Here is a 15051-nt window from a genome sequence, read left to right as displayed (position 1 = left end):
GAGAGAGAGAGAGAGAGATACAGTAGGTAGGTAAGGAGAGAGTGTAGGTAGGTAGGCAGATGTTTCCAGGTGTATTTATCTATGTGCTGGAGAAGGAAATCGCTGACAATCTGCAGTACCTAAGACTTTGTTTCTGCTGGCACAGCACTTGATCAATGTAATTCTCATCAATCACTCTAACTAGCTTTCCGAAAGGAGAAAAAAAAGTTTTTGCACTCTGCAAACCTCCCAAAAACAGCCCGTTTTTCGCAAAACAAGCCCGTGTTTTTAGGGGGCTTGCAGAGTGGTCCGGGGGGGAGGGGGGCAAGCAAAAAATGGCCCATTTTTCACAAAAACGGGCCCATTTTTTGTCAAAAAAATTGCATGCACAGCGTTTAGGATGCTTAGAGTGCTGCTGGGGGTGGGGGGCAAAAAACGGGCCTCTTTTTGCTCATTTCTGCCCTCCCCAGCCCCCAGGAGCTCTCTAAAAGCCTCCATAAGGCTATGCACGGCCATTTTGGTGAAGGGGTCAGGGCTTCAGGAGGTAAAAAAAGGCTGTATTTGGTGTATAAGACGCACCTAGATTTTCAGCCTTTTTTGAGGCAAAAAGGTGCATCTTATATGCCGAAAAATACGGTACATTTTTTCCGATTTGACTAAATAAATTACACCAGTTTTATTTTTCACTTGTTAGAACAATAAACAAAATCAAAATATCAACATCAAAAATCTAGAAAGCTAAAAAATTTAAAAGCAACACTTCCCATTTAAGAGTATTACCTTGGAATCTTCGGATTGCACAGAAAAAGGATTTAATGTCGTTCCAAGAATTCTCCTTTTTTTAAGCACTGGAACTGGTGGTACTATATGAACAGGCTATAGAGAACACAGATGTTGATACTCTTTTAATACAACTTCCAAAATAAAGATTCTTATCTCTTCTACACTGATACATTCTCTCAGAAATATCATCTTCCCTCCTTCCCATTCCCATACACTTACACAAAGCATCAGACAGAAATGGATGCAAAGTAATGAATAAATGCAATATTTTACTAAACCACCTTTTATTAACTTAAGCTCTCCTTTTAGTCTGCAGCAGGCAAATCCAGTTTCTATTAGGCATTTCTTTACATTTTAATAAAAATAAACCATATATGAAGCTACCTGACTCATAATTAAATAGAATTTTAGAACTCATCAAATTTATATCTGAATTGTCTTCAAAATATCTCAAGAAATAGTTGTACAGAAGAATATTCCCGCTTTATAACCTCTACCCCTTAAATGGGGCTAGGACCTTCAGTCTCCTACCTTTGGCTCTCCTTTTCTTCCAGGCTTCTGCCTCCACCCATTTAACTCCAACTTTCCTCCTCGGCTGGCCCTCCTCCACCCATTCGCCCTGGCAAATGGACCTCCGCACCTCCATGCATCCCATTTGCCAAAACATCATTTGTTCCAAGCCTTTGGCCCCATGGGATATTTAGCCTCTAGCAAACTGCTGCCACGTACTGCTGCGGTGAGACTGGCTGGGTTTGGTTGGAAGGGGGGGCAGAGACAGAGAGAGGGAGGAGGGAGGTAAGGGAAGGAAAGGGAAAGTGAATGACATATGGATGGATGGATGGGTTGATAGATGGACGGATGGATGGATGAAGGGGGAGAGAGAGAGAAAGGAGAGGAAAAAAGGACCACAAACCCTGGCACTAGATGCGGCTTCAGATGTTTTGAAACAGCACAGCAATCCAGGGCTGTAGGGGACCTCGGAGGTTATCTAGTCCAACCCCTGCTCGAGCATTTTGCTTGCTAATTTTTAGTAAGTCATATGGTTGTTAAGTGAATCTGGTTTCCCCATGGAGTTTGTTCATCAGGTTGCGAAAGAGGACCGTTTGACTCTGGGACACTAAGACATAAATATGAGTCCATTGCCAAGCATCCAAATTTGGATCACCTGACCATGGGAATGCTGCAACAGTTGCTAATTGTGAAAAACAGACATACTATAAGTCCCATTTTCCAATGCCATTGTAACTTTGAATGATCACTAAATCAATCACACAGTTAAGTAAATCTGTCATCCCTGAATCTCCGTTGCTAAGCAAGACAGCTGTTCAGTGAGTTTGGATCCATTTTAAGAGCTTTCTTGTCACCACTGTTAAGTGAATCATTGTTTAAGTCAGTCAGACGATGGTTAAGCGAAGCCAGCTCCCCTAGTGGCTTTGCTTGTCAGAAGGGAACTCACGTGCTGCGACTGCCATAAATGTGAGTCAGTTGCTATGCAGCCGACTGTAAATCATGTGACCATGGGATACTGCAATGGACATAAGTGTGGAAATGGCCATCAGTGGCATTGTAACTTTGAACTGTCACTATATGAACTGTCGTAGGTCGCGGACTACCTGTACTGTTTTCCAATTTGACAGCAATCCTTGACTTACAACCGTCACAGTCGTAAGCCACACCAGCCTTGACTGATGTTGTATATCCGTACCAGTTGTGAGATTCAAAATTTTTTACTATCAGTTCTGTGGGCGTAGTGTGGCTTAGTGGGCATGGCAGAGGAAGGTTAGGGCAAAATCCCCATTTCCTCCCAATCAAGTGGGACTCAGGAGGCAGAGAACAGATGGGGCGGGGCCAGTCAGAGGTGGTATTTACCTATTCTCCAAACTACGAAAAATTTCCGCTAGCAGTTTATCAGAATTGGTCAGAACCTGCTGAATATCACCTCTGGTCCATACCTAAGATCGCACTGTACAGAAGATCTATCCTTCCCACAATCTTCCTATGATGGCACATAGTGAGAAGATTGTCAAACAAGACCATCCAACCATTTTACAACCGCTGTTGTGGTGGTCACTAAGCTAATCCCGCTGTGATTAAACCAACATCATCACTGTTAAGCAAAACCCTGGTTTGCTATAGCCCAGGAAGCTGGAATTGCAGAACCGGGACGTACAATGGATTCCCCCCCCCCCCCCGCCCATGTAGGTTATAACCTGGAGCAGTCACTAACTGAATGCTCATAGATTGAGGACTTCCTGTTACAAGACATTGAACTGGCATAACGGCACTGGGAAAAGGAACTTACAGTGGCTGACGTTCACTGTAGGATGGATTGAGTAAAATGCAGTGAAACTCACTTAAAAATTCTCTTGCTCAGCAACCAAAATTTTGGCCTGTTTGTTCTTAAGTTGAGGACCATCTCTGTCTTCCTCTGCATGGCAGCTTTGTCCTAGTAAATTCCTTCCCTTTTCTGGGAATTTTCCTCTCTGTTAGAGGCACCAAAATAACCCTAACTTGTGATAGCGCATGTGCACGCAATTTTGGCACCCATAAGAAAAATGTTCATTATCACTGATATAAGGTCTCCTGCTCAAGCAGAGGGTTGGACTAGATGACCTCCAAGGTTCCTTCCAGCCCTTAATTGCTTGCTGTTTCAAAGCATCTTCTGAAGCCACATCTACTGCAGGGTTTGTGGTCCTTCCTTCCTCTTTTTTTCTCTATCCTTCCTCAATCCATCCATCTACTGTATATCTCATTCATTTTCCCTTCCCCCCTCCCTCCCTTTTTTCCTTTCTTTCTCTTTTCCTTCCTTCTCTCCCTTTCTTTCGTGTGTACCCTTTTTCTTCCTTTCTTTCACTTTCCCTTCCCTCCTTCTTTCTTTCTTTCTTTCCAATCAAACCCAGCCGGCCTCACCACAGCAGCGGAGGACGGGCCTACACACATGTGACAGCCAGGAAGGAAGTCGCCACCTGATTGGCTGGCAGCTAACTGTCCCATGCGGCCAAACGCCTAGGACAAACGGTGTTTCGACAAATGGGCTGCACCAAAGGGAGTGTAGTTAAATGGGGAGAGGCAGAAGCATGGAGAAGGAGGCACAGCCAAGGGAGGAGACTGAAGGTCTCATTCTGCCCACAAATACATACAACATACATTTCCTACCTTAGCATTCAGATCTTGCAAAATGTCACTTAGCAAATCATCTTTAGAGAGATCAATTGCTTTCTGCAAAAGAAAATATAGGTTTTCCATAAACTTTTGAAGATTTTCCAAACCCGTTCAAGATAAGCAATAGCAGTTAGCAATGATAGACTTGACCCCAATTTCAGAAAACAAGAAATAATTAATAGGGAGTTGATTGTAAGATCAGTGGCGTTATAAATGTTTTAAATAAATAAAGTAGCAAAAACTTGAGAGAACAATATACAATTCTAAAATATATAATTTATGCAAATTAAAACTTACATCAGCATTTTTCTTGACAGTGTTAGCTATGAACATGGATTTAATAGTGTTTGGCTTTGATACCAGTGTCTTTTTCAATTTGTTTTTGTCATATGTGGAAGCTGTATCTTTTCTTCCTGGTAATAATAAAAAAAATCAAAACATCAAAATCTATTCATCAGGCATCATTTTAAAAAAATCTAAAACCAATCTTGAGTGCAATGTTAAATCATAGTATAGTGTTGCAAATAAGAACTAAGGCTTTTCTTACCTTCCATTCTATTAGTTATTAAGCACTTATGCAGCACTTATATTTTTGTCACCACTGTACAAATACTGAACAATAAAATCTGTGCCCTGTACCTTCTTTATCATCTAATTGATCTTGAACAAAAGGTAAGGGGAATGGAAATGGAAAAGGAAACATCTGCCATTATGTTCTTTCTGACAGGCAAAGCAGTAAGGCATCTAAGGATTCATTATTCCCAGGCCAAATCATGCGAAAGAATTTCTAGCACCTCACAAACTAACCTTCCCTTATCAAAAATCTTGGTAGAATAATGTGAAAGGGTCTGTGGATGAGGAAAAAATACATACATAACTGCTGCAAAAAAGAGGAAAAGGAGTTCCAAAATATATAATCAAAAAGGACTAGAGGAAAGATAAGATGTTTTGGAAGTGAGCAAAGAAAGTTAAACAATTATTCTGCCAGAGTACATAGAAATAAAACATAATGAAATTATATGGGATGAAACCAAAACACAGAAACATTCTAGTTATCAATGGATATAACAGCATTATGTTGAGGACAAAATTGAAATATTACATTACTATACAATAGAATATTGATGTAATGAAAGCTATAAAAATGCTGCAGAATAGTATGGCCACACATTTAGATGATGTTAAAGAAATATTAAAATATGGATGCAGTTTGCTTGTGGAGTGGTTGCTTATTGTAAATATGGATGCTGCATACAGTACGAGCAATACACTGTGTGCACAATTATTAGGCAAGTTGTATTTTGGAGGATTAATTTTATTATTGAACAACTAGTACTCTCAGTCAATCCAAAATGTTATCAAACCGCAAACCTGAATATTTAAGAAACAAAAAGTGAGATTTTGGCTTTCTTAGGAGAATATCTATGTATACACAATTAATGGGTAATTATTAGCGTGCAGAATTATTGTCCATCTAAATGAAAATTTTCCCATCTCACTCATTTACCTGTATCTGTTAAAGTGAGAATAATAAACTAACAACTCAAAATGTAGAAATAAGCATTTCTGACATTTTTAAAAAATCAGTGATCAACATAGCCAGCCTTCTTTTCAATAACAGTCATAAGCCTTCCATTTATGGAGTCCGTCAGTTTCTTGATCTGTTGACAATCAACTTTTTGTATAGTAGCAACCACAATGTCCCAGACACTGTTCAGAGAGGTATACTGTTTTCCTTTACTATAAATCTCCCATCTTTAAGACCTTTACTGGAATGGAATGGAGTACTTCGATGCTTGCAATGAAGCATTGTCCTGTATAAAAATCATGGTTTTCTTGAAAGATGCAGACTTTTTCCTGTACCACTGCTTGAAGAAAGTGTCTTCTAAAAACTGGCAGTAGGTTTGGGAGTTGATTTTGAGTCTGTCTTCAACCCCAAAAGGTCGAACTAGCTCATTTTTAATACCAGCCCATACCAGTACCCCACCTCCACTTTGCTGGAGTCTGAGTCAAAGCGGAGCTCTGTGCCTATTACTGATCCAGCGACGGGCCCATCCATCTGGTCTGTCAAGAGCCACTCTCATCTCATCAGTACGTAAAATCTTTGAAAAATCTGTCTTCAGCTATTTCTTGGCCCAGTCTTACCGTTTCAAATTATGTGTCTTGTTCGGTGGTGGCTGGATAATGGGTTCCTGGTAGCTTCATGTTTGATTCTTCTTAAATCTTTGGCAGTGAATGTGCGTCTTTTTTTCTCAACACGTTTCTTGTGACCTTGTTAACTATTTGCAACAAAACGTTTGATGGTTCTGTGATCATGCCCCAATATCACAGCAATTTCAGGAGCGCTGCATCCCTCTGAAAGACTTTTCACAATGTTTGACTTTTCAGAGTCAGTTAAATCCTGAAACCTTCTACATGTTTTAATCTCCAGGCCTTTAATCATCTTCTCTGCACTTTTTCCAAAGTCTCAACATCTTTTTTGTAATGTAGTGATCAAAACTGGGCGCAGTATTCCAGGTGTGGTCTTAACAAGGCTTTATAAAGCAGTACTAATATTTCACATGATTTTGAAACTGTGTCTCTTTATACAACCAAGGATTGTATTAGCTTTTTTGGCTGCTGGCTCATGTCTAAATGATCATCCACTAGGACTTCAAGGTCTCTGTTTGTTTTTGCTGTTTTTGAGCCAGGTTTCACCTAATCTGTATTTATAAACTTTGGGTTTTCTTGCCCAAGTGTAAAATCTCGCTTTTCTCCACACTAAACTTCATTTTGTTAGATAGGGTCCATTATTCAAGTCGGTCAAGATCTTTTTGGATCCTGAGTTTTTCTTCTGGGGTGTTGGCTATTCCTTCAGCTTAGTGTCATCTGCAAATTTGATGAGTTCCCCTTCTATGCCCTCATCTAAGTCATTTATGAAAATATTGAAGAGTACTGGGACTAAGACAGAACCTTTTGGTTCCCCACTGCTTACTTCCCTCCATGTAGATGTAGTATCATTAAGGACTACTTGTTGAGTACTGTTTGTCAGCCAGTTACAAATCAATCTGGTGATGATGCTGTCTATCCCATATTTTTCTAGTTTACCAACTAGAAGATTGTGGTCTACTTTGTCAAATGCCTTGCGGAAGCCTAAATATACTATGTCCACAGCACTTCGCTGGTCTACTAATTAATCACTTTGTCAAAGAATGAAATAAGATTGGTTTGGCATGATCTGTTTTTAACAAATCCATGCTGGCTTCTAGGTATAACTTTATTTGTTTCTAGAAGTTCACAGATCTGTTTTTTGATAATTTTTCCAGTATCTTCCCAGGTATTGATATTAGGCTGATTGGTCTATAGTTTCCTGGATCTGTTCCTCCCCCCCTTTTTTTTGAAGATGGGAACCATATCAACTCTTACAATTCTTTGGTAGTTCTCCACTGCTTCAAGATTTTTTAAAGATATGATGCAATGGTTTTGAGATAACATCTGCCAGCTTCTTCAGAATTCTGGGATATAATCCATCAGGAACCGGTAATTTATATTCATCAAGGTTAGGCAAGTGTTCTCTTACTATTTTCTTGCTTATTTTAATTCTTATTTGTAGTCTGTCTTTTACAGTTACGTTTTTGGTAGCTTGGGCTGTAGTTTCTTCTTGTGTTGCAAAGACTGAGTTAAGACATCATCTCAGTCTAATCAAGCACAGTGATCAATGTAGCAAAAATCAAGAGTTGAGGAATTGCAAGTTATGTATAAAAGAACACATAAGGAATAAATTATACAGAAATAAGACCTGGGTATATCAAATGAAATGTAAAAACAAACTGAATGAAGTAGAATTTGATAACTCAATAAACGTGCATGGTAAAGAGAGAGATTAATTTGCGCTTTCATTTATTTGGTTTTCTGTTTCTTATGCCTTCTGCACTTCAAAAAGTAATAGTATAATAGTATATCTATATCTATCTATCTATCTATCTATCTATCATATATATATATATATATATATATATATATATATATATATATATATATATATATATATATATATATATATATATATATATATATATATATATATATATTTTCTGAGGTTTTCGCGGGTGTTAGTAGGTAGGTCTCTAGTTGTTCGGGTTTTCTCCCGCGTAGAATTGGCGATGTCTTGGCGACGTTTCGACGAAGTCTCATTCGTCATCTTCAGGCTGCTTCAGACTACTTCAGGTTTGGTGTTTCACACTACTCCTGGAAACACCAAACCTGAAGTAGTCTGAAGCAGCCTGAAGATGACGAATGAGACTTCGTCGAAACGTCACCAAGACATCTCCAATTCTACGCGGGAGAAAACCCGAACAACTAGAGACCTATATATATATATATGTATGTATGTATGTATGTATGTATGTATGTATACATACACACACACACACACACACACATACATACATACACCAACCAGAGCAGTTGTCTCACCAGTATTTGAGTAGCAACTTTGCAACTTCATTTTTGCAGTAAGCAGATTTCCATAAAAGCAGTTCCATAGAACAGTTATTGCTGTAACCAAGATTATCAAATGCATGTTTCATGATTATGGTATTGTGTAGAAACAAATATGATGATATATGGCAAATGGTATTTCAATTACCAGTTATCTATGTTCCCAATGACAAGATGGTTTTATCAGTATGTTAACGATTCACCTGGGTTTGAAGGATTTGTTGTTGGGTGACTTCAAGTCAGTTTTTGATTCATAGCAACTGTCTGGACAAGTCCTGCAGTTTTCTTGGTAAGATTTTTCAAAAATGGTTTGCTAATGGCTGCTTCCCAGAATTGTGTATGTGCGAATGGCCCAAAGTCATTCAGATGACTTCATATCTAATGCAGGACTAGAACTCTTGGTTTCTGGCTTAATACCTTAACCACTACATCAAACTGGCTCTCTCCTATTTATTTACAGCCAATATAATCACAGCATATAAACATGCCCTGTTTCCTAGGAACGGACACTACTCACTGATAAGACTCCACCTTCCCATGGTTCAGAGCCATCATATTGCTCCCTGTCAAGCCCAACATTTTAACCTGGCCTAGGAGGCACAATCTTTCCCAATTTCAGTATAATATTGATATGAAATAAGTCACATTTTGAATTACTTATCTCAGAAATTTCATGTAGATAATAGTAGTGAAGACAAAACAATATTTCATAATGACTAGATATTCAGGACTCCTGTTGCAATCAGTCTTGCAAGTCAGATTAAAATAATGTGCTCCAGTTCCAGCTTGGCAAAGAAATTAATCAGATATCAAAAAGTACAGAGAAAATAAGCAAGAATATAGAAATACATAATCCAACATGCTACCAAAGCACTTCTGAAACCAGATATAAACAATTCTAGAAAATTGGTTTCCTTCAAGAGTGTCCAAAGATGGACTATTACTTCTTAAGTATTTTCCCCAAGAAAATGACTAGGTTACGTAAGGCAGCTACCCAATACTATCAATATTGCTATCAATTTATATTGGAAAAAGTTGCTGAAAAAAACATACTCACGTTTCTCGTCAGAATTAAGAGCATTGTCTTCTAAGTCTTCATCAAAAATTTCCCTGCCATCTTCTACATAACCAACCCCATCTATTAAAAAAAAGTCACTCTTTACATCAAATCACTATATTTATATTTTGCATTAAAATTTGTACTTAGGAAAGCAAATTGATCTAGGTTCACTCAATTTTTCTATCATTTTGCAGTGGTACAATAACAAACACTGTGGTTTTTCAAAATAAACTACAATTACTATTTTCTACAATTACTGGGCAGACTGGCTGTGATAGTAGTTAGATGGCTGTGACAGTTCTAGGGAGGTCCATATTCCAATTCCTTAGGTTATCTTTCACTAATCACTGTCATTAGCCTATCTAAAAGGCTTGTTTTAAAGATAAAATTAAAAAAGGAAATAATACATATTATTAGAAGATGCTAAACTATAAAAATACAAAGATAAAAATGCATTTTTATAATCTATTGCCTCACTCTCACAAATAAAAAACAATTTGTCATTTCTAATTCTTGACATTTCTCTTATTCTCGACATTGCACATTGTACATAATACTCAAACAAATTATTTCCTTTCCGTTAAGCATCTTAAAATGTAGACATATCCTCACAAATGACTTGGTAGTTGATAACTTAGGAAAAAAAACTTGGCTACATGAGCACAACCAGCTATAAAAATCATGCCAAATAGTCAGAAGAAACTGATTATCTTATTCCTGCCAATTTACATCTACATCTAAGCAGTTTTTTTTATTCAAATCAATTTTACAAATAGGTCGTCTTTGATAATCATAATTGGGACAATTCAGGGGTGGGTTTCAACCGGTTCGCGGCGGTCCCCGCGATCCGGTTGGTCACCGAACCCGGAAGTAAGTAACTTCCGGGAACGGCGAAGGCCCCCCCCCGCGCCCGCGCCCCCGCGCGCGCCCGCTCCTTACCCGGTTTTGCCGAATTCTGCACTTCCACGCATGCGCAGGACGCATACAGCGCCTGCGCGATCCTCCAGGAGCAGCTGGAGCATCACACAGACGCTAGTACACATGTGCGTGCCGCACGTGTACACGCACGTGCCGCGCGCATGCGCGAAGACGCCGCCGGCCTCGTTCCAACCGAACCGGTTGGAACGGGGCGAGAAACCCACCCCTGGGACAATTGCTTAATGTGGTCATTAAGCAAATCACATGGTCATTACATTAATACAACTTCTCCCAATAACTTTTGTTTGCTGGAAGACCCCTGAGATTGTAAATAGTGATCACGTGACCCCTGGATGCTGCAACCATCATAAATACATGATCATTGCTAGCACTTGAATTGTGATCACATGACTGTAGGGACGCTGCAACAGTTACAAGTGTGAGGACTGATTGCAAGTCACTTTTTTTTCAATATTGTTGTAACTTCAAATAGTTGCTAAATGAATGGTTGCAAGTTGAAGACCTATCAGTAGTTACAGTTTTTTCTATTATTATAAAAATATTTCCTTATTCTAGATATCTAAAAAAAATATTGAATGACAAGGGACTAAACCAATTGCTCTCTCACTATGCCTGTTTTGAGAGAATTCTACCTTTGTTCTTAATATTACAGTTGAAGTATCAGAACAGTAACCAGAATAATAGACTCGGGCAGTGTTGTTATATAAATCAAGCTGAACCCATTGCCAGAATAACAGCTCAGTTAATGCTACTAACTGATATTCATTAGTTTCCTTTAGATACCCACAAGAGATTCAGGCAAATTTTATAAAACACAGTTATTTTAAAAAATAATAAAGTTTGTTTAAATCACATTGCCAGAAAATGAATGGAAAAAGTTTTAGTATCAGCCCAAAGACTAAAAAAAATCAATTTTACAAACCATCATCCACAATCCAGTCATCATCCTGGCGTTCTCTGACAATCTTAGAATATTGTTCTTCGTCAATTTCATCATAAATACCTGTAAATTCCTCAACCTACAAAAAGAAAATAATTACTATAACTTTTATAAAAACAAAGAAAATACGATTGATATTCTGACATTGGGATATTTATTTAAATAAATATCCAATTTTTAAATAAATAGCCTAACCAAGCTGCAGCAACGTTCTGACCTTAGCTGATCTCAGAAGCTAAATAGAATATATTTGGATATAGAACCATTTTCTGATTCCAGATTTATCGTCCAAACTAAGAAATTTGAGAAAATAACCAAAAAAAGCAACAGCTAATTGTTTCAATTACATTGCCATGAAAAACATTAGATGCAATCATCAGGAGTCAGCTTAATGCTTACAGGGCATCTTCATATTTTTATGTATACAAATAAGAGATCTATACTTAGTAGAAGCTTCATTCTTCTACATAGCATTCTTCACTTATGACTCTCAACATTCAAGGCAGCATGAATCCAGCTATAGGGGGATTGGTGCTATCATCCATCTTAAAGAGTACCAGTTCCTAAAACTGGGTTAATAAATAAATGTAGATAAATTCTCATACAAAAATGTGTATGGACACATTCACTCATAAAACAATGTGGTAATGACATGAAATTAGAGCAACTTTTTAATTACCTCGTATTTTATTTTCTCACCAGCTTTTGCCTTCCTCAGCTGCTCCAGAGCTTCTTGCCTTCCTTTTTTAGATTTTTTCTCACGACGTAAACGTGAAGATGCAAGATTTGCAGTATTTGTTGTTTCTGAAAAACAGAAATGATAACAAGTATTAAAAGCAGCATGTGGGAATTAACAGTTACACACACAAGGTGAAAACTTTGATAATATCAGTGTCAATGAAAGATAAAAGATCTGTTGATTAGAATTCTAACTATTGAAACTACAAATAAACAAAATGCTGTGCATTAACATAAGTAACTTATTTTAAATTATCAAATCTTAAATTTAAAAAGGAAATGCTCTGTATAAGGTATTTATAATACTCTGTATAAGTATTTCAGTGTTTCAAGGTATTAATAAATCAAATATATTTTGTAATTAAATGTATTAAGATACTACTTTTTGCACTTTTTCAGAATTCTTTTCCTACAAGCCTACAGAAGAGTCAAGATCTTGTGGGAAGAAATATCCATCTGGTTCAATTCCAAGGCACTGGAGTCAAAATCGATGCTGGAGGCTGATTGGAAAGAGGCTCCATTTATTGATGAACAGGACCACATTTGTGGTCCAGATGCAGCTGACCAAAATGAGTCGAGAGTGAGCGGTTTTTATATCTTCTCTTGGGCTTTGCACTTGAGCTTCCTGTTCTTGTGCAAGAATATGTATTCTATTGGCTGTTGTCAGATTCCATGGGGCCATGTAGGGGTTATGTAGGGGTGATAGCTGGCTCTATATAGGCAAAGTACAAATCCTAGGTGTTTGTCTGAGCTAGGATTCTGAGGGTGATGCAATGTCTGAAAGGGTGTTGGGTAATTCCTATTGTGGCTTAATGGCTTTGTCCTGGTTTGTCTCTTGGGTGAGGGTATTTGCTTATGAATAGTTATCTAGTTGCAACATGTTCTTATATTTCTCCAACAATATGCCTATGAGGATAAGTGATCCAGCTGCAACAATAATCATCTACTTATAGATTCACCTACTAACTTGTCAATACCTAGTTTCATCTCAAAAGCTTGTCTTGAAAACTTTTATGTTCTTTCAGTCTTATATTGCAACTGCAGAAATAGTTTTAATGCATCTGAAGCGGCTAAGAAACTATCATTCACATAAAAATGACAAATTTGAATCTTTAGTGAGAAAATCAGCCAAAAAGCCACTAGAAGAAAAGTAGAATTAAAGACTGTACACCTTTGCACAATCACTTGACAATAAATATCTAGCTAGATGACAGTGTTTTTGGCTTGAAAATTTTGGCTTGAAAAGCAAAGCAGATTCAGAAGTAGTTAATATTTGGATGGAAGACAAAGAAATACCAAGATAACAGGCTAGAGTTGAAAAAAAATGTCACACGAAATAATGGAAAATGAAAAATCACTTCCCAAAGGCTGAGCTCTCGGAGGCTTTACCTTGAAAGTAAGCATCACCAATGTCAGTAAGAATTACTCTAGGCCCACATAAACATTCATGGAGCATCACTGAAAATATTTGAGAAATTTTAGAAATTGGACTTATGTCACAGAAATTCCTAAATTCCTTTAAAAATCCTGTTTTTTTAACAAAAAGATTTCACTGGCACTCTTTCTGAGAAGCAAACCTCCATGAAACCACTGCAGTGTATTCTTCAGTAGCACTAAATGAGATTACAACTGAGACAGTAAAATGGTTTATGCTTTCAATAGAGAGTTATAAGCAATAAGGCTTGAACCACAGCCACGATTTATCCTTGAATTCAGAGTCAAAATATTTATTTTCCAGACACAGCTGCTACTGTTCCGCTGCTTTCTTCCTTTCGGAGATTCAGCTTATGCCCACCACCACCGCCGCCTAAATCTTCCATTCACTTCTACCAACAATCTCTGTCCTTTGTTAGCAATCCTCCGGTTTGAGACTTTCCTCCGCCACCACCTCACCCCACATCCCGAAGCACGCTAACCTCCATGGTAATCGTCGTTATGCGAACGCTCGCTCGGCTCCATAATGAAGGTGGGGGGACCGGTAAAAGCGCGGGTCGTAGGTCCCTCCCAAACCAAATCTCAACTTCACGCTCTCGCGCCAAAGCGCCTAAAAGTGGCGCGAGAAAAGAAACCCAAGTGCCCCGGCTGGCTGAACAGCCAATTAGAAGGCAGATGACGATATCCGTTCTTCCTATTCCGCTTCAGGGTGGGAACAGGAAGAGGGAGTGTGAGCGAGCCGGCAAAATAATACGGGAAACTATCGTTGTTTTCTATAGAGTTTTCTATATTCGTGATGTCTTGGAAAAATGACACGGACAGCTGAGGAGGAGGAATAAAGGAAGCTTCTGACTTGCCATAAATCAATAGAAAAAGAAGAGTTTATCTAAAATGGGGCAGGAGCAATGAAATTGTTCATTTTCTGGCATGGGCTCTGAATTTAAATATGTTATTCAGAAGCAATATTGCAAATGATAAAATTGTGTCCTTACTACTCTGGGTCTGCTCTTTTAAATTGTCCCACCCACTCGTGGGCTAAAATTGCAATGATGTGAGATTTGTAAATACATTAATTACCTACTCTTATATATCTCTGATATTTCACTCTTTTAATCATTTGAAATGTGCATGTGAAATTTAAATTACAATTTTTCACTGCTGTCATTTGTAAAAATTTGACCTTTACATTAATTTGAATTTACCATGTTTTTTTATATACTGTTCCAAAGAATTTGGTAAGGTAAAGGTTCCCCTCACACATGTGTACTAGTTGTTCCCAACTCTAGGGGTCGGTCCTCATCTCCATTTCAAAGCCAAAGGCCTAGCGCTGGCCGAAAATGTGTCTGTGGTCATGTGGCCAACATGACTAAATGCCAAAGGCGCACAGAATACTGTTACCTTCCCACCAAAGGAAGAAATGTAAAATGCATTGGACACTTTGGAACAGTGTTTCTCAACCTTGACAACTTGAAGTCCTGTGGACTTCAACTCCCAGAATTCCCCAGCCAGCTATGCTGGGAGTTGAAGTCCACAGGAC

General features: G+C 38.2%; 1 protein-coding gene across 1 annotated transcript in view; it reads right to left on the bottom strand.

Moving 5' to 3' along the window:
• The window catches only part of POLA1 (DNA polymerase alpha 1, catalytic subunit), a 377795-nt gene extending 363688 nt beyond the window's left edge, over positions 1–14107 (bottom strand). Inside the window, exons 1-7 of the mRNA XM_087726535.1 lie at positions 13997–14107; positions 12022–12146; positions 11325–11421; positions 9461–9541; positions 4222–4337; positions 3919–3981; positions 760–855 (exon numbers count right to left, since the gene is read on the bottom strand). Of these exons, the coding sequence (XP_087582661.1) occupies positions 760–855; positions 3919–3981; positions 4222–4337; positions 9461–9541; positions 11325–11421; positions 12022–12146; positions 13997–14039 (621 nt within the window). The 5' untranslated portion in view covers positions 14040–14107. The remainder of the gene's footprint in view (positions 1–759; positions 856–3918; positions 3982–4221; positions 4338–9460; positions 9542–11324; positions 11422–12021; positions 12147–13996) is intronic.
• Between the last annotated feature and the right edge of the window lie 944 nt (positions 14108–15051).

This window comes from Thamnophis sirtalis, unplaced genomic scaffold (genome assembly GCF_051295495.1).
Source record: "Thamnophis sirtalis isolate CommonGarterSnake01/CBP01778 unplaced genomic scaffold, rThaSir2_p1.2 scaffold_12, whole genome shotgun sequence".
Classification (NCBI taxonomy): domain Eukaryota; kingdom Metazoa; phylum Chordata; class Lepidosauria; order Squamata; family Natricidae; genus Thamnophis; species Thamnophis sirtalis.
This window is presented reverse-complemented; position numbering and strand designations above follow the sequence as displayed.